Genomic DNA, 20,762 nt, shown 5'->3' on the forward strand with positions numbered 1-20,762 from the left:
GTCAGTTACAGCCGAGAAAGATGTAATGAGCTTCCTTAGAGGACAACAGCTCTGAGTTCCACTCAGAGACAGTGGGGTGGGGCCAGGGCACCCAGGGCCCTAGGCTGTGACCCTGGCGGGGCACTCTCCATCCACAACCCCAGTTAGTCCATCTGAGGAACGGGGATGGAACGGTGCTAGATTCAGTCAATGCTCAAACATTCCTCATAGATAGGGGTGGGGGAGGGGAGGAACTGTCCTGCATGGGAGGACCCCCTCCCAGGTACCCGTGACCCCAGTGCTGTTCCCTGGCCCTCAGGGGCGGGCCTCACACCTCCCCTGGGTCTGGGGCCTAGGGCTCACGCTAGACAATCAGTCGACAGATCATAGGGAGCTGCAATGCTGGTGGGTTTTGTTTTGTGTCCGCCCCCCACCCCACCCCAGAAGGGCTACTCTAAAGCCATTGGTTTCCACGCCCCTGCCCATTTAAAGATGAGGTAACTGAAATGCAGAGAGAGGAAAGACCGACTCGGGGTTTCATCCATTCCTTATTTATTTATTGTCACAGATGTTTATTGGGTGTCTTCTATATGCAAATACTGTGCTTGGCACTGTGAAGAGCAGGATTGGAGAATGGCAGCAAGGAAGTTACATCCAGGGCAAACTCATGCACCCAGAGGGAGCCTAGACCTTGGCCACCAGCCCCCTCCCCAGGCCAGGTTAAGGTGCTCCCTTTGTCTGAGAGGCACAAGTTGAACTGACTCTCAAAGGACAGCTAGGCTTTGGACAAGTGGAAAGGAGGGAGAAGGGCATCCCAGGTGGAGGGGATTTCTGGGCAAAGGCACTGAGATTGGACCACGTGGGCTGAGTTTGGAGAACAGGAAGGTCACCTGGTGTAACTGGACACTGGGTAGCTAACTAGAGGCAGGTCACAGAGGACCTGATCTTGCTCTTTAGAATGTGGTGTCTGAAGGTGAGAAGATGGGCCCTTGGGGACTGTCCCTGGGGAGGGTGAGAGAGGCCAGAAACTGGGTGGAGAAAAAGGAGCTCCCGGAATCACGAGTGAGGCTGGGGGAGATCGCACTTCCAGATGACCGCAGGGCCAGCAATGACTCAGGTGTTTCAACCATGGCTTCGGGGACGGATCAGCTTCTCTCTCTACTCCCAAATCCTCTGGACCACGGGAGGGGCCTCGGTCAGGATCCTATCTTAACTATACCACACAATCTCTGGGACTTCGGATATTGTGGACTCCGGTTTTTCAAAACGTGTAATGGTGTTTGTGTGGTCTGAGAGCCCAGGGCCTTCCACCAGCAGGCCCCAGGATCTGGAGGATGGCGGCAGTGGCGGTAGAGTATTTCAGCACCGGACGACGGACAGCACCCGCGCGGAAAGGAGGGGTGGGAGGCGGGAGGAGGAGTCAGCATCTTGGGATGCACTTGGTTGCGTTGTCACAATCCGGCCCCGGCTCGTACCAACACCTTCCGGACAGCCCAGGCTCCATGCCAGGACTTGGGGGACTGTAAGGGACGGGGAAGGAAAGCAAGCATTGGGAGGGAGGAGCAAAAGACTAGAGGGGCGGGACTTGCTCAGAGCCCACCGCCCACGTCCCTCCTGGAGTACGTGCCGCGAGTGAAGCTTGGTTCCCGGACCGCAGCTGCAGCCGCCGCCGCCTACACCACGTCTCCGCCTGTATGCCTGGTGTAGTCGTGGCAAGACTAGCATCAAGTGCCCCACTGCGCAGGCGCGGAAGTAATTCTCAGCACCTTCTATCTTAAGCTATCTATTGGCCGCTCCCGCCGAACCGGAAAGTCCACTATCCAATCCGAGAGCGCCTCAAATTGTTCCGCCTATCCTGCCTCCCGGAAGTTGAGTACCGCCAAATCCGCTTCAGCGATGGAGCGCCAGTAGCCAATTGGGACGAGTCGACGCCACCAAGCAGCCAATGGCATGTGGCGTAGGATGACGCTACAGACATGGCAGTGGCGGTCGCACAGTCGGGGGACGTGTCTGGCAACTCCGTAACCTCTGTCGGTGACCAGGGAGCGGAGCGACAACTTCATTAGTGTTCTTACCCACGAGGCGGCGCAGCGGGTCCTCCGAGAGAGCGAGCGTCGCGGCCATGGCTTATCATTCGGGCTACGGAGCTCACGGTGCGTGGGGCGGGCGGGGCGCGGCCCGACCCTCCACAGGAGGGTCGGTGGCACGGCCCGCTCACCCCGAGGGAAAGGGGCGGCCGTGATCTCAGCCCAGGGCGGCAGTTGTCATTCAGGTTCCTGCCCGGCGCGACTCGGCCACGCGTCCCGGACTTCGCTCTCTCGGCCCAAAGCTAAGATCGGGCGGTGACAGCACAGCTGGGATCCCCATGCCCAACCCGGGCACGAACGGAGCCCGCCTCCAGAACTTCCTTTCCCTGTCATGACCCCGGCAGGGTTCCTGACCACTGCCCAGGGGCTTCGGGTACCCAGCTATCGCCCTCCCCACCGTCGTTCATTCGGGGATGCCCTCTCAATGATCTTTTCCACCTAGCAAACTTCCACTCGCTCTCCAAGCCTCAGTTCAGAGATCACTTCCCTTGAGAAGGCCCCCAGCAATCCCCAGGTGGGAAACCACTTCCAGGCATTGCCTCAGCTCTTTGTTTGCCTACATTTAGCACCTCTCGAAAAGGACCCCTGGAGAAGGGACGGTGGTTTGGGCTCATGCTTAGTATTCCTGTCACCTACTCTGGTACCTACAAACCCACAGGCTCCAAGCACAGGGCCCGGGCAGCTCCAGATCCCCCTCCCCTCTTCGATGACACAAGCGGTGGTTACTCCAGCCAGCCAGGGGGATACCCAGTCCCAGGAGCCGACGTGGCCTTCAATGTCAACCACTTGCTCGGAGACCCAATGGCCAACATGGCTATGGCCTACGGCAGCTCCATCGCGTCCCACGGGAAGGATATGGTGCACAAGGAGGTGTGGCCCTCCCCAAGGGCAAGGGTGGCGGGATTTCTGGCCAGGGCTGGGGCGTCACGGGATCCCACCTAACCCTCAGGGAAGGAGCACACAGAAGAGCACCCCGAGGTTCAGGGTGCAGGTTGCCCACAGCCTCCCCCCTCCCCTCCCAGCTGCACCGTTTCGTGTCTGTGAACAAGCTCAAGTATTTCTTCGCTGTGGACACGGCCTACGTGGCCAAGAAGCTAGGGCTCCTGGTCTTCCCCTACACACACCAGGTGAGCTGGTGGGCCGCCTCGCCTCCCTCATCCCGCCCCAGAGTCCGACCCCCAGACCTCAATGCCCTTCTTTCTTCTCTTGTCTTTTCCTCCTGACCCGCGCGCCGCCGCCACTGCCAGAACTGGGAAGTGCAGTACAGCCGTGACGTCCCTCTGCCCCCACGACAAGACCTCAACGCCCCTGACCTCTATATTCCCAGTGAGTCTTCGGCCTGGGCCAGGGTGTGTGGGGGAGCTGGTGTCTGGAGGCGCCGACGAAGAGAGGCTCGGGTGTTGGTTCAGCGTCTGCTCGTGCTGCCTTTGTGTACGGCAGTCGCTGGGTACCAGGCAGACAGCGGGGTGACCAGTGAGGAGCGTCCCAGGTGTGCCTTCAGTGGCCTCAGGGTACGCCCTTTTGACCGCTGCCTGCCTCCTGGCGGGGACTGTGTCCCTCCCCAGCCCGGAGCGCTGGATTTAGACCCGGCCCCGCTGCTTCCAGCTGTGGGACGTCAGCTGGCTGCTGTCACGCTTCCGTAAAACGGGAGTAACAGCCATCCCTGCTGCAAAGGATCGTCGTGGAGCCCCGGTGAGGTGACATGCCCTCGGCACAGCACCCGGCCCGTAGGAAGCGTGCAGTGAATAGTAGCTGTCACCATCATTACTTGTCCCCCAAGGCCTGCTCAGACACCCCGCCCTTCTGAGTCCGCAAGCTGCCCGTCCACATGGCACAAGCCGGGCTGCCCGCACTTTGCCGTGGCTGGCAGACTCCACGTCTGACGCCTCTCTGTTCTGTGGCTTCTACGAGGCCAGGCCCAGGCCAGGCCTCAGGGAAGCTGCTGGGAGGACAGCAAGCCAGCCCAGTGGCCCCAGGAGGGACGCAGTTTCTTCCCTCCTTCATTCCACTCCCCTCTCAGTACCATCGCATACGGTGGGAACTCCAGTCTCATTTTATGTGGTGAAGCCGAGGCCCAGAGACTTGGCGAATCTTTGAAGCCACCTGGCTTATTACCAGCGGGAGCTGGTTTCCTTTCTCCAGACACTGCCCCCTGGTGGGCACATCAGCTCTGGTGTTTCAGCGGGGCAGAGGCCAGGTCCCACGGGTTCTGAGCTCTTGGGAAAATGGTTAAACGTGCAGCTCTCTGTGCTGGCAGGGCTGTCAGAGCTGTAGCTGGCACCAAGGCCTAGACTGAGAACTTCTGGTTACAGTGAGGTCATCCCTGTGGTCTGGACTCCAGGGGCCTCTAGTCTTTCCTGAGGTCAGTTTGGCCCCTGCCTGCGGTCAAGGATGAACAATAACCTTGACCGGTGATGTCGGCTCTGAGATGCAGCAGGAAGTTTTGGTGAATTTCCCAGCACAGGGACAGCAAGGCCGGCGGCCTGGTGGTCCAGGGAGAAGGGTCGGGTGGCGTTCACACAGGGCGAGTGGGCTGAGCGGGGAAAGGCATCCCAGGCAGGGTCCTGGGGGGCTGAGTGTGAAAGCTGGCCAGGTTGGGATATGCAGGGAGGGAAGTGGGAGGGGGAGACAGGGGGGCCAGTGGCCTCGAAGGCCTGACTCGGGGTGGGGAGATTCTGGTTGGGGAGACCAGGCTGATGGCATCTCTCTGGCTCTCGGCAGCAATGGCCTTCATCACCTACGTGTTGCTGGCCGGGATGGCGCTGGGCATTCAGAAAAGGTTGGTGCCAAGCCCCTCCCTACCCCCTCCCTTCTCAGCACCCTAGGGGATCTGCGCCGGGTCCCAAGCCCATTCCCAGCCCCCGGTCTCACCCCCGGCACAGGGGGGTAGCTGGTTCTCAGTCCCCGCCCCTCCCCCACGGCCACAGGTTCTCCCCGGAGGTGCTGGGCCTGTGCGCAAGCACGGCGCTGGTGTGGGTCGTGCTGGAGGTGCTCGCTCTGCTCCTGGGCGTCTACCTGGCCACCGTGCGCAGCGACCTGAGCACCTTCCACCTGCTGGCCTACAGCGGCTACAAATACGTCGGGTGAGTGGCCGGGAGCCAGCGGGGAGGCAGGCCTCAGGGAGGAGTCTGCGGCCCTGGGTTCCTGGCCTGTGCAGCCGCAGCCTGGAGTGGTGACCCCGGACGCGCCCCTGCCCTCTCTCGGCCTCTAGCTCCTCTGTTATAGAGGAGCCAGCTGTTTCGGGCGGTCTCCTCAGAGCCGTGTGGTGTCAGGGGGTCGGGAATGCGGGGTCACAGTGGGAATGCCGGGGGAAAGGGCCCCGAGCTGGGGTAGCGAAGGGGTCTCAGATTCCGGGCCTGGGCCTTCCGGATTCACTGGGAGTCGAGGTCGCTGTGGGGGCGGATGGGGGTAAAGGTCCTGGGTGGTGGTGGGTGGGGCCTGCGCTGGGCGCCGGGCTCTGGCTGGGGCGGGGCCAGTCTCGGCCCGGAGCCCTGGGGTGGTCTCCAGCCGGCTCGTGCCCGCCCCCTGCAGGATGATCCTCAGCGTGCTCACAGGGCTGCTCTTCGGCAGTGACGGCTACTACGTGGCGCTGGCCTGGACGTCGTCCGCACTCATGTACTTCATCGTGAGTCTGGGCTGCCCCGCCGCTCCTCCGCGGGCCGGGGCTGGCGTGAGCCTCCCCCTGTCCCCCGCCCCCAGCTCACCCTCAGCTCTCCTTTCTTGCAGGTGCGCTCTCTGCGGACGGCGACCCTGGGTCCTGACAGCATGGGGGGCCCGGCGCCTCGGCAGCACCTCCAGCTCTACCTGACCCTGGGGGCGGCAGCCTTCCAGCCCCTCATCATATACTGGCTGACCTTCCACCTGGTCCGGTGACCCCTGGCCCCCACTGGCGCCGATTTTTCCATACATTGAAGATTTGATTTCTTTGATTTGTTTGACCCTTGTTTCTGGGACCTGGGGGGGTGGGGGTTGCTGGTGCCTCTGCAGTGTCTGGGGAGGAAGGGGGGCCCTGGGAAGGCTTCCTGGGTTGGTGACCTCAATACTGTCTCCAAGGCACATGGAAGGGTTTCGTGAGGAGCAACTGTTGGGGAAAGTGACAATGGCAGCGGGCAGCTGCCGAGACCTGGGCGGCCCCTGGTCCATCTGAGGGGTCCCCAGAGGGGTCTGTGGGCTGGTGGGGCGAGCCTCGCCCACTGTGCTGGGCGTTTAGCTCAGGGCTGTCCCTCGTACAGTCCCTCCAAGGCTTTCGGGAGCGGAACCGGGACCCACATGTTTGCAGTAGTTTATTCATATTTTGTCACAAATGGCCGGGGAGGGGGTGCGGACTCCTCCAGGCAACATAGAAAATAGGTCCGAGAGACAGGGCGGGCCGGGGTTGGGGCGAGTGGGAACGGGAAGGAGTCTGGAGAGAGAGCCTGGGGGAGGGGAGAGGGCAGACTAGGAGTGGGGCTGCCCCCCTGCTGAGCCTGCTCATTCTGGGTGCGGGTACCCCCCCACCTGCAGGGGGAGCCTCAGGGTGGGGGTTGAGGGGGCTGGCCCAGAACTTCCAGGGTCAAGCCCTGCCCCTTGGCAGGGCCCACAGTGCCCCCAAAATGGACGAGGCCAGAAGTCCCGCCCCTGCCGGGACAGACTGCCATGCCGACAGGCTGGCAGAGGAGCTCCAGCCCCTGTGTAGAGCTCTGCCCAGTCCTAGTCCGGGGGGGGGGCTCTGAAGGCGGGGAGATCCCCGCAGCAGCAGTTTGGGGGGTGGAGAGGAGGCTGGGGGCACCAGTGCCCCCTCCCTCCCCAGGGCTGAGGCCTCTGCGGCCGAGGGGCAGGGCTGGGGGTGCACAGGCGTCCGGTCCGTTCTGGGCTCGCTCCCTGGCCGGCTTCCCCCTTAGAAACTCACCAGCGTATAAACCATACTGTGGGGAGATGGGCGAAGCAGTGAGCTGAGACCCGAGCGGGCCCAGCCACGGGCTGCCCACCCCGTCACACCCTGGGCTGCTCTCGGTCCTCGAGGGCAAAGGGCAGGGACTTGGGGCCCAACCATTCCTGGGGCTGAAGGCACGGGGCCCGGAGCACCCCTTCCCCGGCTGCACCGCTGTGGGCAGGGCCTCACCTGTACAGGTAATAGAAGAAGGAGAGCAGGTAGAAGGCGAGTTTGCACCAGGACTCCTTCTGGCAGTAGTTGAGGATGTCAGCGTTCATGATGGAGACCGCGTCATACATGACCTCGGAGCCGTCCGCAGGGCGGTGGAAGTACCTGCGGCCAGGGAGCGGCCTGAGTGCCCGGCCCCGCCGCGCCCCGCCCCAGCTGCCCCGCCTCTCCCTCCCTGAGGCGCCGCGTCCCTCACCTCCAGAGGTGGTAGAAGAGGAGGGGGATGTTGAGGCCCAGGGTCACCCACTCCGCTGCACATAGAAACATCAGGCAGAAGAGGCCGTGGATGGAGTACTCGGGGACCACCAGCTGGGGAGCGAGGGCGAGAGGTCAGCGGCCCAGCGCCAGGACAGAGCCAGGCTTCAGGGGCACAGAGGGGAGCTGGGGTTTGGAAGTGGCCCGGCCACCAGGACCTCTGGGAACCACAAGGGCTCTGGCCTCCCACTGCGTCCCAGCAGCAGAGCCAATCAAACAAGCTCGGGAGGGGGAAGATCCCAGAAAGTGGGGCCGAGTTGGGCTAGGAGCCTCCTTCCCCCGACCCTGAAACTGACCTTCCTCAGGAGGCAGCAGATGCGTTCGATGTTTTTTAAACGCTCGCGCTGTAGGGGGAGGAAAAAGCCGAGATGGGGATGGAGGCGGTGGGGAAGCAGGCCTTGGGGATGCCCCACCACCCTCTATTGCTCCCGCACCACCCCACACGTGGCCGCCAGGGGGCACCAGAGCAGTCTGCGGCGGTGCTGGCACCGCCGGGAAGCAGCCCCACCGTCCCCATGACAACCGTCACCACGGAGGGACCTTCACCCGCGTCTCCACGGCAACGGCCCGGAGCCTGGCAACGGCTGCCCCGCCAGGAGGAACCCGAGCCCGGAGCCGCGCCAGGTGTTTTCTGGGGGTGGGGACAGACAGACGAAGGGGCAAGGCCCCGGTCCCCCTCCCCCTCCGCACACACCCGTCTTCCAGTCCTGCCCTCCCTTACCCCTGAACAAATGGAAAGACAGACGGACGGACACACCTCGGCACAGCACATGTATCACTTACTGCCCGCGCTGGGTTCCCCTGGTCAATGGGGTTCTTGAAGTCAGTCCGCAGCTCGTCAAAGGCTATGATCTGGGGGAGGGGCGTGTGCCTGTCAGGGTTGGGGCAGCAACCTACGCCCCGCGCCCGCCCTTCTGCGCGGGACAGTAATTAACACGCGGAGACCAGACCAGATGGAGCTTGCTGCAAATTGGGGAAACTGAGGCCCAGAGAGGGACGGGGCCTGGCCCAAGGTCACACAACAGTCCAGAACTGGCGATGCCCGAGCAGGCAATGTCCACGATCCTCCATCCCAACACCCTGGGAGACGGTGTCTTCTCTGCCAAGCCCTGTGCTGAGCACTGGGACCCCGGGGGCCGGGGACACGGGTCCTGCCCCGCGGAACGGAACTCCGGGCTTGGGAGAACCGTGACTACACGCCAGGGTGCCCAGAGCGGCAGGGCACAGGGAGAACCTGGAGTGGGTGCCTGACCCAGCGTGCAGGTCATGTGGGGTCCTGGCCGGGCTCCGAATAGGTGTTTGGTGCACAAACTGGGGGACAGTCTGGGGAGCAGGAACAGCAGGTTCGAAGGCAGAGGGCTGAAAGAATGTTCAGGAAGCTGCAGATTCCATGGGGCTGGAGTGCAAGTGTGAGGAGGGTCGGGAGAAAGACGACCATGGTGAAAGACGGGCTGGGGGCCAGCGGGGCCAGACGGGGTGCCCGTGAGACGGGGCCGGGGGCTCACTGCTTGGACTTACACCTACAAACTAAGGAAGAACCACTGAGGGGCAGGAAGCAACAGAGTGGGGCGGCCCGGCTGATGCTCTAGAACTGACGGAGCGGGAGGTATGGGCTGGCTAAGCGTTCCAGCCAAGACGTCCACGGTGCTTCCTCCCCGCCAGCAGGCCCTGTGTTTCCGAGCTCGTGTAATGATGGCGACAACCTCACGATGCAGGTGCTGGTGTGATCGTTTCCATTTTGCAAATGAGGAAACGGAGACAGAGAGGTTATGTGAGTGTGCGAGGCCACGCGGCTAGTTAGTGGCGAGCCAGGATGCTCATCCGGACCCTGGAGCACTCGGACCAGAGAGGGAGCCGTTGGAGGGCTTGGTGTGGACGGGGGCCCGTGTGAAGAAGACAGAGCGGCAGTGGGATGGGCAGGTGTGGCCGGACCCCAGAGCTGTTTGGGAGCCGGACTCTGCAGGGCTTGAACAGCAGTGGAGGGGGGGAGGGGGGCCCAAGGTACCTTTGGGTGCTGGAGCACCTGTGGGGCGGCGTCCTCCCTGGGAAGGGGAATGTGGGGGGGGGTGTTTGAGGGGTGATGGGACAGGCCTCGGGGGGAGCTGGCATGGGAGGAAGGCTGGCGGAGGAGCCTTCCGGGGTCCCCTCCCCTCAGCGGCAGCCCTGGGAGGAGGCGGCAGGCCCACCACGCCCAGGCGGCCCGGCCCAGACGGCTGGGAGGGAGAGAACACGGGCTTCCTGGAGGGAGCTGGGGCCATCTGGAGCAGCACCCCCAACTCCCTGCTGACTCTGGGCAGCCACCTGCCTGCCTGCCAGGCACAGCAGCAGGGTCCAGCAGGGACTGGAAGGGTGCTGTCTGTCTGCCCCAGAGCTGGTGCCGCCAGCAGGAGGCGGGTGTCTCGCCACCCACCCCCCAGGCTGCCTGGCGCTGACTCAGCCCCCTGGAACAAACAATCCCCCACGGTGACAGCTGACACGCGTCACTCACCATCAGGGTTGCCTAGCGACCAGTGGGCCAGGGCTCAGGGTGTGCGGTGGGACGATCTGGGGTCCTGTCCTAGAAGGTTCTCTTTCTTACCAGTTTGGACTGAGGACCACACCCCCTGTCCCCACCGCATTCCCTGAGCAGGCCCTACTCTGGGCCCTGTGGTGCGCCCACCAAAGCTCGGTTTACCGACGAGGAAACAAACTCAGGGTAAGGGACTTGCTAAGATCACCCAGCTAGAGAGCTGAGCCAACAGTGCTTGACACATAGTAGGTGCTCAACAAATATCTGTTGAGAAAGCTTGAGCCCTCCTCCCAGTTTGGGAACCCCAGAAGGGCAAAGCATGAGTCTTCTTCATCCTTGATTCCCCCGGAGCCGCCCAGAGCTGAATCTCGGGAAGCATGGGTACAAGTTAGTTGGATGGAGGACTTCTCTGAGGACACCCTAGGGACAGACGGGGCTCCCCCCCAACTTAGGGGTTGTGGGGGGGCCTCTGGGTGGGCAGGGGCTTCTTGAATTCCAGGAGCCTTTCTCCCAGGAGCTGGTTAATTCTGTGTCCCCAGCCTCATCCTTCCCATCCTCAGGACCCCGGCCCTCCTGCTCCTACCTCATGGGGCCGTCCGAGGCCCAGATGAGACAGGAGTCTCAGAGCCATCCAGGTGGACCCAGGGGGAGTGGAGGGAAGGAAAGAGAACAGAGAAGAGAGAAAGGAAAAAGCGTCCGAGAGACCCAGGGAGAGGAAGACAAAGCCAGGGAGCGAGATGCAGGGTGGGGGTGCAGGTGCCTGTGGGGGCTCACTCCTCGCTCACGGGAGGCGGTCCGAGTGCATGGAGTCCTGAGGTGAGAGGCAGGCAGCAGGGGCAGCAGGGGACGGGGAGGGGGAGTCTGGTCAAGAGCTGGGGAGGCCCCCAAGCAGGCGGGCGGCGGGTCCCAGGAAAAGACAGGGCAGAGGAAGTGGGGAGACCAGGAAAGGAGCAGGTGAGGCAATGGGGAGGAAGTGAGAAGGAAGGCAGGAAGGAAGGAAGGAAGGGAGGAAGGAAGGAAGGAAGGCAGGAAGGAAGGAAGGGAGGAAGGGAGGAAGGGAGGGAGGAAGGAAGGCAGGAAGGAAGGAAAGGAGGAAGGAAAGGAGGAAGGGAGGGCGGGAGGGAGGGTAAAGGGCCGACCCCCGCGGAGGGGAAGGCTGGAGCAGCGTGCACTGGAAGTGCGAGCAGAGGACGCCGGCCCAAGTGGGCCAGGGCCGAGGAGGGAGATGGGCCCGGTGTGTGGAGGCCACCAGGTGGGGGGTCGAGGAGGGGCAGAGGGGGAGGCAGAGCAGGGGCCCAAGGCCCCACACGGTGAGCTGAAGGCGGACGGGGAGTTTCTGTAGTGAGGGGAAGGGCGCCAGGCAGGGCCCGGCTGGGAGGGCCCCAGAGAGGGGGAGGCTCTGGAGGGCCAGGTGTGGGGCCAGGCCGGAGTGAGAGACAACCACAAGGAACACCAGACAAAGGGGAAAGCGGGGGCAGGAAGAGGGGGGAGGCTGCAGGGCGGGGAGGAGGCCTGGAGGGGGAAGCCCTGCCAGGAGGGGTGGGGAAACCCCAGGTGAGCTGGCGGTGGGGCCAGGTCTCCGGGCTGCTCGGGGCCCATGGCTGCTGGGTCAGGGACGGGGGTGGAAAGGGAAAGGGTTAATGGACTCCTTGATCTGTGGGTCCTGTAAACAGATGCAGTTGCCATAGTAACCGGTTCCATCACTCCAGCTGGAAAAACCCACAAAGGAGGAGGGGGCAGACAGACAAACTGCCCAACAGAAATGGGGGCAACTGGATGGATGGGGGGGGGGGTAGTATGCAGAGAGACAAGGATCCCAGAATTCTGCCCCACACCCCAGGGCTGCTTGGGGCGGGGGACGCAAGTCAGGGGCCAGCTCACACGCCGACAGAGAGGCGGGGGTACCGAGGAGGGGGCCCCCTGGGAGCCGACGACGGGGAGGTTAATGGGGGCCAGCAAAAGCCAGCCGACAGGGGAGAGTGGACAGGAGTCTCCAAGTTCCCGGGGTCCCCAGACCATCCTCCGCCCGGTTGTCTCCCGCTGCCCTCCGGCTCCGTGAGCCCCCGGCCACCCACCCCGCCCCCAGCCTCAGCCTTACGTGCCAGATGACAAAGAAGATGAGGGAGGCGCACAGCACCAGGGTGAGCATGTAGCAGAACGCGGCGAAGGTGAACGCCATGGCCCCCACGCTGGACGGCAGCCCGGGGGGCGCCAGCGCTGGGCCCGGGCGCAAGGGGACGCCCCCCGCCCGGCCCGCACTTAGGGCCGGCCGGGCATGGCCCACAGGGCTCGGGCGTGGGTCGGGGAGACGCTGGCGGTGTGGCCGGGACCGGGGCCGCGGGGCCGCGGGGCGCGGGCCGGTGGGCTCGGGCGGCGCGTCCGCTGCCGACTGCCCGGGCCCCGATCGCTCATCCTGCGATCCCTCGCCCGTGGATCCCTCTCTCCAGCCCGCGAAGCCGGCGGGGCGGAGTCTGGGGCGGGACCGTGTGCGAGTGGCCTCGGGCGGGGCTGGGTCTCCGTGAGCCCGGCCGCAAACCCGACCCGGGTGTACCTCATGGACACGTAGGCATGGCCGCCCCCCCCACCCGCCCACCGCGTCACACCGCGGACCCACCGGAGCCGCAGTCACACTAGGTCCGCTTGACCCGCACACATGACCCCGCTCTCACTTGGCGCCCTCACCCACAGGCAGGGGCCGCAACAAGAGGTCTTAAGTGGGAAACATTTGTCACTGTCCAAAGGGGCAGAAACAGCCGGCCTGGACCCAGTGACGCGGGGAGGGGGTTGAACCAGAGGGCTGGAGGGCTCATGGGCTAGGCCCAATGGGGCAGTGTCTGGGGTCCCCGGCTGCTCCCCAACTTCGCATCCGGTGTGCCCGTGCTGACCAGGCACTCTCGAGGGGCGGCCTGCCTGCCTCCTTCCCCGCCGGAACCACGCTGGGGCCCGTGGGGGCGGACCACAAAAGCACACGCAGGCAGCTCTCGTGGCTTCGGGAAGTGGGTCAAGGGCTTCTGACAGCCAACTTCTGGACGCAGCCCAAGCGAAGACCCCGCGCAGCCCGCAGACCCCCAGGGCCCCAGTCCCCGGGGCCCCAGTCCCAAGCCCCGCCCCACGAGGCTCCCACCACAGACCGCAACCAGCCGCCACATCCTTGCAAAAACCCGCGGCTCACCCGGGGGCCAGTGGAAATTTATTTTTTTTGTCCTTTCTGTTTTTTCCCCAAGTGGCTTTTCCTTGCAAAATGCCTGACATGACACCATAGGGGAACCTGGGAGTGGGTGGGGCACCCCAAAGGGCAACCCAGGGACTTAAATACAAGCTGGAAGGCAGGGGACAGGAGGGACAGGTGAGAGACAGCACAAGGGACATGGCTTCTCATACAGAGACCAAAGGTTTTTTCCAGGAAGAAGCTGTGCCAGAGGGCCGGGGGCGAGGGTCCTGGGCGGGAGGGGCTGGCAGAGAGGCCCCCGAGCCTGGGCTGCTCCACACTCCCCAGGGGAGCGGTAGCCCAGGGGCTGAGGGTCTGCCCTCGCAGGCCCCAGGGAAGGGGGCAGGAAGCCAGATGTGCCGCCGCGGCAGAAGGGAGGAGGTGCTGGCAGCGTGAGGGTTAAGGCTGGTGCCCGGCCCCTGGCACAGTGTGCCTTCCACCTCCGCCTGCCTTCGGGACAAAGGGGCACGGTGGGCAGGCGGCACATGGGCCTGGGCAGGGGCGGCAGGAGCGGGCTCCCCCTGGGCACAAGACACAGGCCCAGCTCGGCTGCCCGCCCACCTGCCCGAGATGTGCTCAGACCCCACCGCAGCTGGACGGCTGGAGCTGTGAGTGTGGGAGGGGTGGGAGCAGAGGCAGGGCGGGGGGAAGGGTGGGCTGCAGGCCTCTTGCAGCCCCCATCCTGTCCTGAGGTCTGGCCCAGGGCCCTGGATCCCAGGTCCTGGATCCCCTGGTCCCTTTCCTGGCCCTGGGTGCTGACTCCAGCCAGAGGCAGTGGAGGCGAGGGAGGCCCTCAGCTCTTGAGGAAGGGGTGGGCGGGGGAGAGAAGGAAGAAGGAGAGAGAAACCCGCTGCAGCATACATGGGGGCAGAGGGAAGGAGACGGACAGAGGAGCCCTCATCCCAGAGAAAGGTGGACGGTGGGGCATCCTTTAAAGTTACCTAGAGGCAGCAGCAGCAGAGCAAGCCCCTGCGCCCGCCCCAGCCCCAGGTCCTGGGTGTCCTCCCTTGGGGCCCTGCCAGAACCGAGGCTCAGGATGGCGGGCAGACGGGCCAGAGGGAGATGGGGAGCCCAGGACACCCCAAAGCCACAGACTCAAATGCCCCAGGAGAGGGGGCACTTCCGGCCCCCTCCAGGGGCATCATCTGGAGAAGGTGCCCCCTCCTGTCCCACCCCACGTGCCCCTCCTAGCAACAGCCGCCACCGGTTTGCTTCACAGGGGTGCTGTCGATCTTGAGGTTGGGCCGCTCACCCCCTGAGGCGGCCCCAGGCCCCATCCGCTTCTTGATTTCAGCAGCCATGGTCATGAACGCCTGCTCCACGTTGGTGGCGTTCTTGGCGCTCGTCTCCAGGAAGGGAACGCCCAGGGAGTCTGCAAACTCCTGACAAGGGGACAGGGGAGGAGGGCGGCGGGGTGAGAGGCAGGCAGCCCCAGCACCCCCCGCCCCGCCTCCACCGCCGGGGCCCGGCCCCGCCCACTCACCTTGGCTGTGGTGTTGTCCACCACTTTCTTGGTGGTGAGGTCGCTCTTGTTGCCCACCAGGAGCTTATTGACGTTCTCACTGGCGTAGCGGTCGATCTCCTGCAGCCACTGCTTCACATTGGCATAGGACTCCTAGAGGGGCCGGCGGCACAGGTCACTTTGCACCCAGCTCCCGCGCCCACGCGACGCTTGGAGAATGGGGGCCGTGAAGGGAAGGGACTGCCCTGGGCTCAGGGGCCCAGAGGAAGCTCTCCCCTCCAGGCTCGGCTCCTCCCCCTCCCCCTCCGACACCTCAAAGGCCAGCTGTCTGCCAACAGCCCTGACGCCCAAACGGCCTAGGCCCGAGGGCCAGCAGCTGCGCACCTCTCCCTGAGACACAGAAATGGGTTAACCACGTGTGAGGGGCAAATGACATCAGAGAGAGACAGGCCAGAGGGACGAAGAGAAACAGAGAGTAACAAGTGAGCAAGAATCACCAAGTTCCCACAGGGGCCTCGGAGTCCCTGTAGGTGTGAAGTCTTGGAGCCCAGGGGCAGCGGAGACCCCGGCTACGAGGGAAACGGCCGTCCTGGGAGCAGAGCCGAACATTCGTCCTGCTCCCGGCGCCGACAGCCTGCTGACCCGGCAGCCCGCCATGCCCCGCCATGCCCCGCCCCGCCCCGGCACGCGGACAAGGACAGAACTTGCAGGGCTGTGCTGGGGCTACAGCTGCTTTCCCTTCTCAGGAGCCAGAGGCCCGATGACGGACATCAGCAGCGTTCAAACTCACAGATGCTGCCGTGCCCCACGCTGGGCCCTACGCTGGGCGCTGGGGACCAAGGGGAGAGTGGTACCTGGGCCCTCCCCTAAAGCAGCGGGAATGGCAGGGCAAGCCCAGGACACACACAGTGCAGGACAGGGAGACGGGCACTGCAGGGACAGAGGCGGCAGCTGCGGGGCTCCAGGACCACCTCTGCCCGAGGAGGCACAGCTGACCTACGTCTGCAGGGACGGACCGGCCTTGTGTGAAAGCCAGTGATGGGGTGGGACACGAGGAAAGGGGGGGAGCAGACACACTCCAGGTCCCAGAGTGAGGGCTGGGACGGGTTGAGGGCTGGGGGGACTCGGGCTCTGAGCCCGGAGCATGAGGGTGAGGCAGGCCAGTGCATGGAGGGGCTCGGCCCGGATGTCTGCGGCAGCCAGGTGCCAGGGGAGGTTTCCTTAGGAAGGGGGTGCGGGAGCATGCCTGCTTTCTAGGGGCCCTAGGCAGTCCCGGCCGGAGTGCGGAGGCCAGCCCTGGCCGGTGTGGCTCGGCCGGTTGGAGCACTGCCCCGTAACCCGAAAGGTCACGGGTTCAGTTCCCAGTCAGGGGGCACGCCTGGGTTGCAGGTTCTGTCCCTCAGGGCACATGCGAGAAGCAGCCGATCCCATCAATTTTTCTCTCCCTCTCTCCCTCCCTTCCCCCCTCTCTAAAATCAATCAGCATGTCTTTGGGTGAGGATTGAAAAACAAGAAAAAGGGGTGGAGAGCCCAGATCAGAGCAGCAAGAGCACGGAGCCCAGCCGGGAGGTGGCTGGATGCTCCAGAGAACGGGAGCCGCGCTCGGAGCCGGGGAAGGCCCGTGGGCAGAGCCCGCTCTGCCGTCGCCGGTGCGAGCCCAGACAGGGCACCCGGCCTGAGCCTCGGGTCCCCCGCTCGCGTGCAGCTGCACCTCCCGGGCGGGCTGTGGCGAGCATGCAATTATGAATGCAGGGCCGTCTCTAAAAAGTACTCAGTTAGAAGGAGCTGCTATTGTCCCCATCACTGCTGTTACTACAAGGAGGCAGATGGAGAGGGATGATGGGGGGGGAGGGCGGCAAACAGAGGCGGCCTGGGGCTGACGGGAAGGTGGGGGGGTGGGGGGTGGGCAGAGTGTTCGGTCAGGCTAACAGAGACTTGGGGGCTAGTGCAGGGAGACAGGCAAGGCCAACGCTGGGCACGCGGCGCCCTGCAGATGGCCCGGAGCTCAGGAGAGGCTGAGAGCAGAAGAGGGCGCCCTTGGGAGCCTAGTCCAAGCACGGCTCTGGCGGTCCTGCTGTGAGACCGTGGGCAAGTTACTTCACAGCTCTCTGGGCCCGTTTCCTCACCAGGGAAACGGGGACCCCGCCACTCAGTCCACTGGGTGGCACTGGGAAGATCGGAATTATGCCGACACCGAGTGCCGGTGGAATGTGGGGCACGGAGGAGATCTACAGTGATAGCTGTTCCTATGCGGGAATCGCAGAACGTAAGGCAGAGGCCGAACCGCACGTGGCCGAAGCTGTGCAGGGAGAGCCGGGAGGAACACCCGGGCAGGGGCAGGACGCGCACGGCACACGACTCGGGATTGTGGGACCCGCGCAGGACGACCCAGTGAGGAGCCCCTGGAAAGGGCGCCGATGCAGCAGCGGGGGCGGGGAGGGCTGCAAGCAGCGCACTCTCCAAGGAGAGGAAAGAGCGTGGAGTCAGAGCCGGGAGAGGTCAGCCTGGGTGAGAACTGAAACGAGGTCACAGGACTTGGCAGTCAGAGGTCCTTGGTGACCTTTGTCGATGTGGGGCACAGTTCACCCGCAGCCTGTTGTCCAGGAGGCGTGGGGAGTCCCTGGCGAGGGAAGAGCCCACTGAGCCCCGGAGCAGGGGCCCCGGGGCCGACCTGGGAACCTCCGTGTCCCCAGAGCCTAGCCCCCGGAGCGGCCGGGTTCGGCAGAAAGAGCGAGGTGGGCAGCGTCCCCAGACCCAGGCGTCCGCCTCCGTCACGTGCCCAGCTGCAGGGCTCCGAGCTAGTCTCCTCCCGCCCTGACCCGCCTCACCTGTGACACGGGACCATGAGTGTCACAGACACCAAAAGACCATGACAGGCCCTGCCAGCCCCAAGGTGTGCCGGGGCTGTTTCTGGTTGGCAGCATCACAGCTGTTGCCACAGGCACACAACAGGCCGCCGCCCAGACGCAGGGCTCCCGGACGCAGGGCTCCCAGACCCCTGCTCGGCCCAGGCCCACGCCCACAGTGGGGCCCCCTCACCTGAGGCTCTCCCATCGCTTCTCCGGTGTCTCCACACGGGAGGCCCCGGACCCAGCGCGGCACCCAACAAACCAAACTCCCCCAGAACACGGGTGCCGGAGGGTCTACAATAACAAGGCAGGTGTGGCGGGGAGGGGCGAGGCCTGGCTCTACTGAGACCCCGCAGCAGGGAGGAGCTGTGCCCACACTGTTCCCCTCTCGGTGACGAGGGTCCACGTCCCGTCTCCTTCCCGGGCCACATCAGGGACAGAGGGTGGGGAGGGCAAAAAGCAGCCTGAGCCGAGGACCTGAGGCCGAGAAGGCAAAGCTGGGGACGGTGAGCCGAGTACCTGGTCGGTGACGTCATACACCACAATGATGCCGTGAGCCCCCCGGTAGTAGCTGGATGTGATGGTCCGGAACCTCTCCTGACCAGCTGTGTCCCACTACGAGACAGTGCGAGGGGAGGGCAGGTCAGCCCTGGGCTCCGTACCCGGAGCCCCTCCCCTTCCGTGGTGGGTGCCTCTGGGCCAGGGACTTTGGGAAGGCCGGCACTCACGATCTGAAGTTTGATGGTCTTGCCATCCAGCTCGATGGTTCGGATCTTGAAGTCCACCCCGATGGTGCTGATATAGCTCTCTGTGTATGTGTCATCCTGGAAGGTGCAGGGGCCAGAGACACGGCCTGAGTGAGCCGGCTGGAGGCCCAGCTGGAAACCCTCCCTCTCGCCTCCTGCCCCAGCACAGCTCCTAACTGCAGCCAGTCTGCCCGCCAGCGCCCTTGTTCCATCGGCTGCGTGGCTGGCAGGTCCTGCAACTTCATCCTCAGCCCCCCAGGTCTTGCGACTTCTGTGCTCTGGGCTGCCCGTCCCCTCCAGCCACCAGCCAGAAACCCAGATGCGCGCAGGGGAGGCCTCTTACTCACAGCAAACCGCAGGAGCAGGCATGACTTGCCCACGCCCGAGTCACCGATCAAAAGCAGCTTAAACAGGTAGTCACTAGAGAGAAAGAGTGAAAAGGTGTGAGGGAAGGGAGGAAGCCCACCTGCCACCACCCCGAAGTCTCAGCCACAGCAACCTCCCACGCTCAGGCACCGCTTTAGAGCACGCAAGTGCTCACAGGATCCCCCCACAAGTCCTGTGGGGTGGGGAGAGCTGACACCCCCCACAACAGAGTTGGCCCCAAGGCCTGAGTATGAATTCCCACTTGACAGAAAGGAAACTGAGGCACGGGAAGGACGAGATTTGCAGAGGATCACAGAAAGTCAGGTGACAGAGCTGGGTGTCCTAGCCTGACTCTGGACAGACTCCCTGGCCTGCAGTCCAGTAGGGGCTATTCAGGGAGCCCCCTCCACTGCCCTGCGGGACAGTGGCGTGGCAGGGGAGGCCCCAGCAGTGGGAGCCAGGGCCCGGCCTAGGCCTCAACGTTGTTCAGTGAATACCTATGTCAAGAGCGTGGGGTGAAGTCTCTAAGGAGAGTTGGCGACCATAACAGACGGCGGTTAAACTGCAGTGAGTTCCTACTTGTGTCTGGTCCTGTGCTGAGTACCTTCAGGCTGGAGACCAGGTTCAGACTCCAAAGTCTCTGTCGGTTCCCCTCTCAATCCCCTTACGCTCCCACTCAGAGCCTCCCGCTTCCCCAAGGAAATATGAGGCCTGGATGCAGAGGAGAAAAGGGAAGTGGCGGAGGAGGAAGGGGGTAACTGACACTGGGGGAAAACTGTCGATGAGAAGTCTGGGGCAGAGCTGTGGGCCACCTACCCGCAGGGGGAGTGACAGGAGAGTTTGAGAAAAAGAGAATTCCACTAGAGGGGGCGGGGGCCGCAAATGCCACATCCATCTAAACTCCATCAGCAGTGTGACAGCCAAAGGAAGGGGTGTGACGGTGGCGCTGGGGCCTGCGCAAAGGTGAGGAGAGGTCGGGAAGGCACGGCTGCAGGGAGCGGCAGGGCAGCCAGATCGAGACAAGGGGGCGAAGCAGCAGCCCCGGAAGGGAAGACCTCCGGGAGGGCTACCCAGAGCGGAGTCTGGGGCCTCCCGCGTCCAAGCAGCCCCTGGGCCAGCCCCGAGAACCGGATTCCAGATTTACAGCCCGACCTAAAGGGCCCGAGTCTGAACCGAGACCAGGAACCATCTGGTGACAGCTCCAAAACGCTGCGGCCGTTGTCAGCCCACAGATCTCCACTTTCAACCAGGTGGGGAAACTGAGGCCCGGAAAAACCAGGGCTGCGGGGTCACCCGACCGATAAGGCCTGGTAAGGCCAGTCCCTCGGCCTGCCAGTGGTGCTTTCGGGGTCGCAGTCTCTGGGGCCCTGAGCGTAAGAACTCGGGGTGTGGAGCCGGGGTCCTGGGGCCCCCGGGGGAGGGGCAGGACCCGGATGTGAGGGGGGGGTCAGCGGAAGAGGGACCCGGATGTGGGGGCGCCGCGCAGTCCTGACCCAGGCCAGACAACCCCGGTAAGCGTACAGCCCCGCACTCGGGATCGAGGCTGCGCCGGACGGCGCGGGCGGGGCTCACTCACTATTCGGGGTTCATGGCGGCAGCGGCAGCCCGCTCGGTCGCTCCCAGTCGGCTCTGCTCCGCCTCCCGTTCCAAGATGGTGGCCGCTCCGCCCCAGTGGCCCCGCCCGCGGCGCGCAGCCGCAAACAGTCGCAACTGGGGCCTCGCCGCATTGCTTCTCGGAACTTGTAGTCTCCTTACATTGACACATCCACACGCTCGCACACACAAACTCGCACACGCTGCGCAGGCGGAAGCTGGGAAGCCCGGGCTTCCTAGCCCGCACATTGCCTCCTGGGGCTTGTAGTTCGTTCTCTAGACATACCTGGGCTTGAGTTAGAAGTTCGATTTAGGACTGGGGCTGACACTTTCCACCTCTGTCTGACAAAGGTGGTTATCTCTACCCTGCCAGCTCCCGGAGCTGTAGAAGTTCATTTATCTAGGGTTCTTTGTGCGCTGGCGCTCCTAACTCAGTCACAGGCCCCAGGGAAAAGTGTAGCCATCCACCTTTTATAGATCAAAAATTGAGTCTTGGGCAACGCTCAAGGTCTGACAGCTCAGTAAGGGTCAGAGCTCCATCAAAGCCCGCAGTTTCTAGAGCCTCAGG

General features: G+C 64.1%; 3 protein-coding genes across 3 annotated transcripts; 1 reads left to right on the top strand and 2 right to left on the bottom strand.

Annotated features, from left to right (window-relative positions):
- Positions 1 to 1,928: 1,928 nt before the first annotated feature.
- Positions 1,929 to 5,995, top strand: YIF1A (Yip1 interacting factor homolog A, membrane trafficking protein). The gene is made up of 8 exons (XM_045855094.1): positions 1,929 to 2,132; positions 2,725 to 2,936; positions 3,089 to 3,193; positions 3,314 to 3,392; positions 4,788 to 4,845; positions 4,994 to 5,149; positions 5,598 to 5,691; positions 5,793 to 5,995. Exons 1-8 carry the CDS (start codon positions 2,102 to 2,104, stop codon positions 5,937 to 5,939), a joined length of 882 nt encoding a protein of 293 aa, XP_045711050.1. The 5' UTR covers positions 1,929 to 2,101; the 3' UTR covers positions 5,940 to 5,995.
- A 377-nt stretch (positions 5,996 to 6,372) lies between these two features.
- On the bottom strand, positions 6,373 to 12,416 carry CNIH2 (cornichon family AMPA receptor auxiliary protein 2). The gene is made up of 6 exons (XM_045855281.1): positions 12,069 to 12,416; positions 8,245 to 8,313; positions 7,758 to 7,805; positions 7,403 to 7,515; positions 7,168 to 7,311; positions 6,373 to 6,970 (listed from the first exon to the last, which is right to left on the bottom strand). Exons 1-6 carry the CDS (start codon positions 12,147 to 12,149, stop codon positions 6,943 to 6,945), a joined length of 483 nt encoding a protein of 160 aa, XP_045711237.1. The 5' UTR covers positions 12,150 to 12,416; the 3' UTR covers positions 6,373 to 6,942.
- Positions 12,417 to 13,118: 702 nt separating this feature from the next.
- On the bottom strand, positions 13,119 to 20,281 carry RAB1B (RAB1B, member RAS oncogene family). The gene is made up of 6 exons (XM_045854966.1): positions 20,178 to 20,281; positions 18,583 to 18,655; positions 18,218 to 18,313; positions 18,009 to 18,104; positions 14,662 to 14,793; positions 13,119 to 14,560 (listed from the first exon to the last, which is right to left on the bottom strand). Exons 1-6 carry the CDS (start codon positions 20,189 to 20,191, stop codon positions 14,366 to 14,368), a joined length of 606 nt encoding a protein of 201 aa, XP_045710922.1. The 5' UTR covers positions 20,192 to 20,281; the 3' UTR covers positions 13,119 to 14,365.
- Between the last annotated feature and the right edge of the window lie 481 nt (positions 20,282 to 20,762).

This window comes from Phyllostomus hastatus, unplaced genomic scaffold (assembly GCF_019186645.2).
Source record: "Phyllostomus hastatus isolate PE091 unplaced genomic scaffold, TTU_PhHast_1.1 phas_scaffold_11, whole genome shotgun sequence".
In the NCBI taxonomy this organism is placed as follows: domain Eukaryota; kingdom Metazoa; phylum Chordata; class Mammalia; order Chiroptera; family Phyllostomidae; genus Phyllostomus; species Phyllostomus hastatus.

Bases quoted from the DNA above. Each gene is read 5' to 3' on its own strand.
- CNIH2 (XM_045855281.1), bottom strand. From the start codon at position 12,149: ATGGCGTTCACCTTCGCCGCGTTCTGCTACATGCTCACCCTGGTGCTG. The intron at 7,516-7,757 runs GTCAGTTTCAGG...CTCGCTCCCCAG, and splicing joins TCTGCTGCCTCCTGAGGAAG to CTGGTGGTCCCCGAGTACTC. The intron at 6,971-7,167 runs GTGAGGCCCTGC...ATCTCCCCACAG, and splicing joins TTCTTCTATTACCTGTACAG to TATGGTTTATACGCTGGTGA.
- RAB1B (XM_045854966.1), bottom strand. The intron at 18,105-18,217 runs GTGAGTGCCGGC...ACTGTCTCGTAG, and splicing joins AGACCATCAAACTTCAGATC to TGGGACACAGCTGGTCAGGA. The intron at 14,561-14,661 runs GTGAGTGGGCGG...TCCCCTTGTCAG, and splicing joins TGGACAACACCACAGCCAAG to GAGTTTGCAGACTCCCTGGG.
- YIF1A (XM_045855094.1), top strand. From the start codon at position 2,102: ATGGCTTATCATTCGGGCTACGGAGCTCACG. The intron at 3,194-3,313 runs GTGAGCTGGTGG...CGCCACTGCCAG, and splicing joins TCTTCCCCTACACACACCAG to AACTGGGAAGTGCAGTACAG. The intron at 5,692-5,792 runs GTGAGTCTGGGC...CCTTTCTTGCAG, and splicing joins CCGCACTCATGTACTTCATC to GTGCGCTCTCTGCGGACGGC.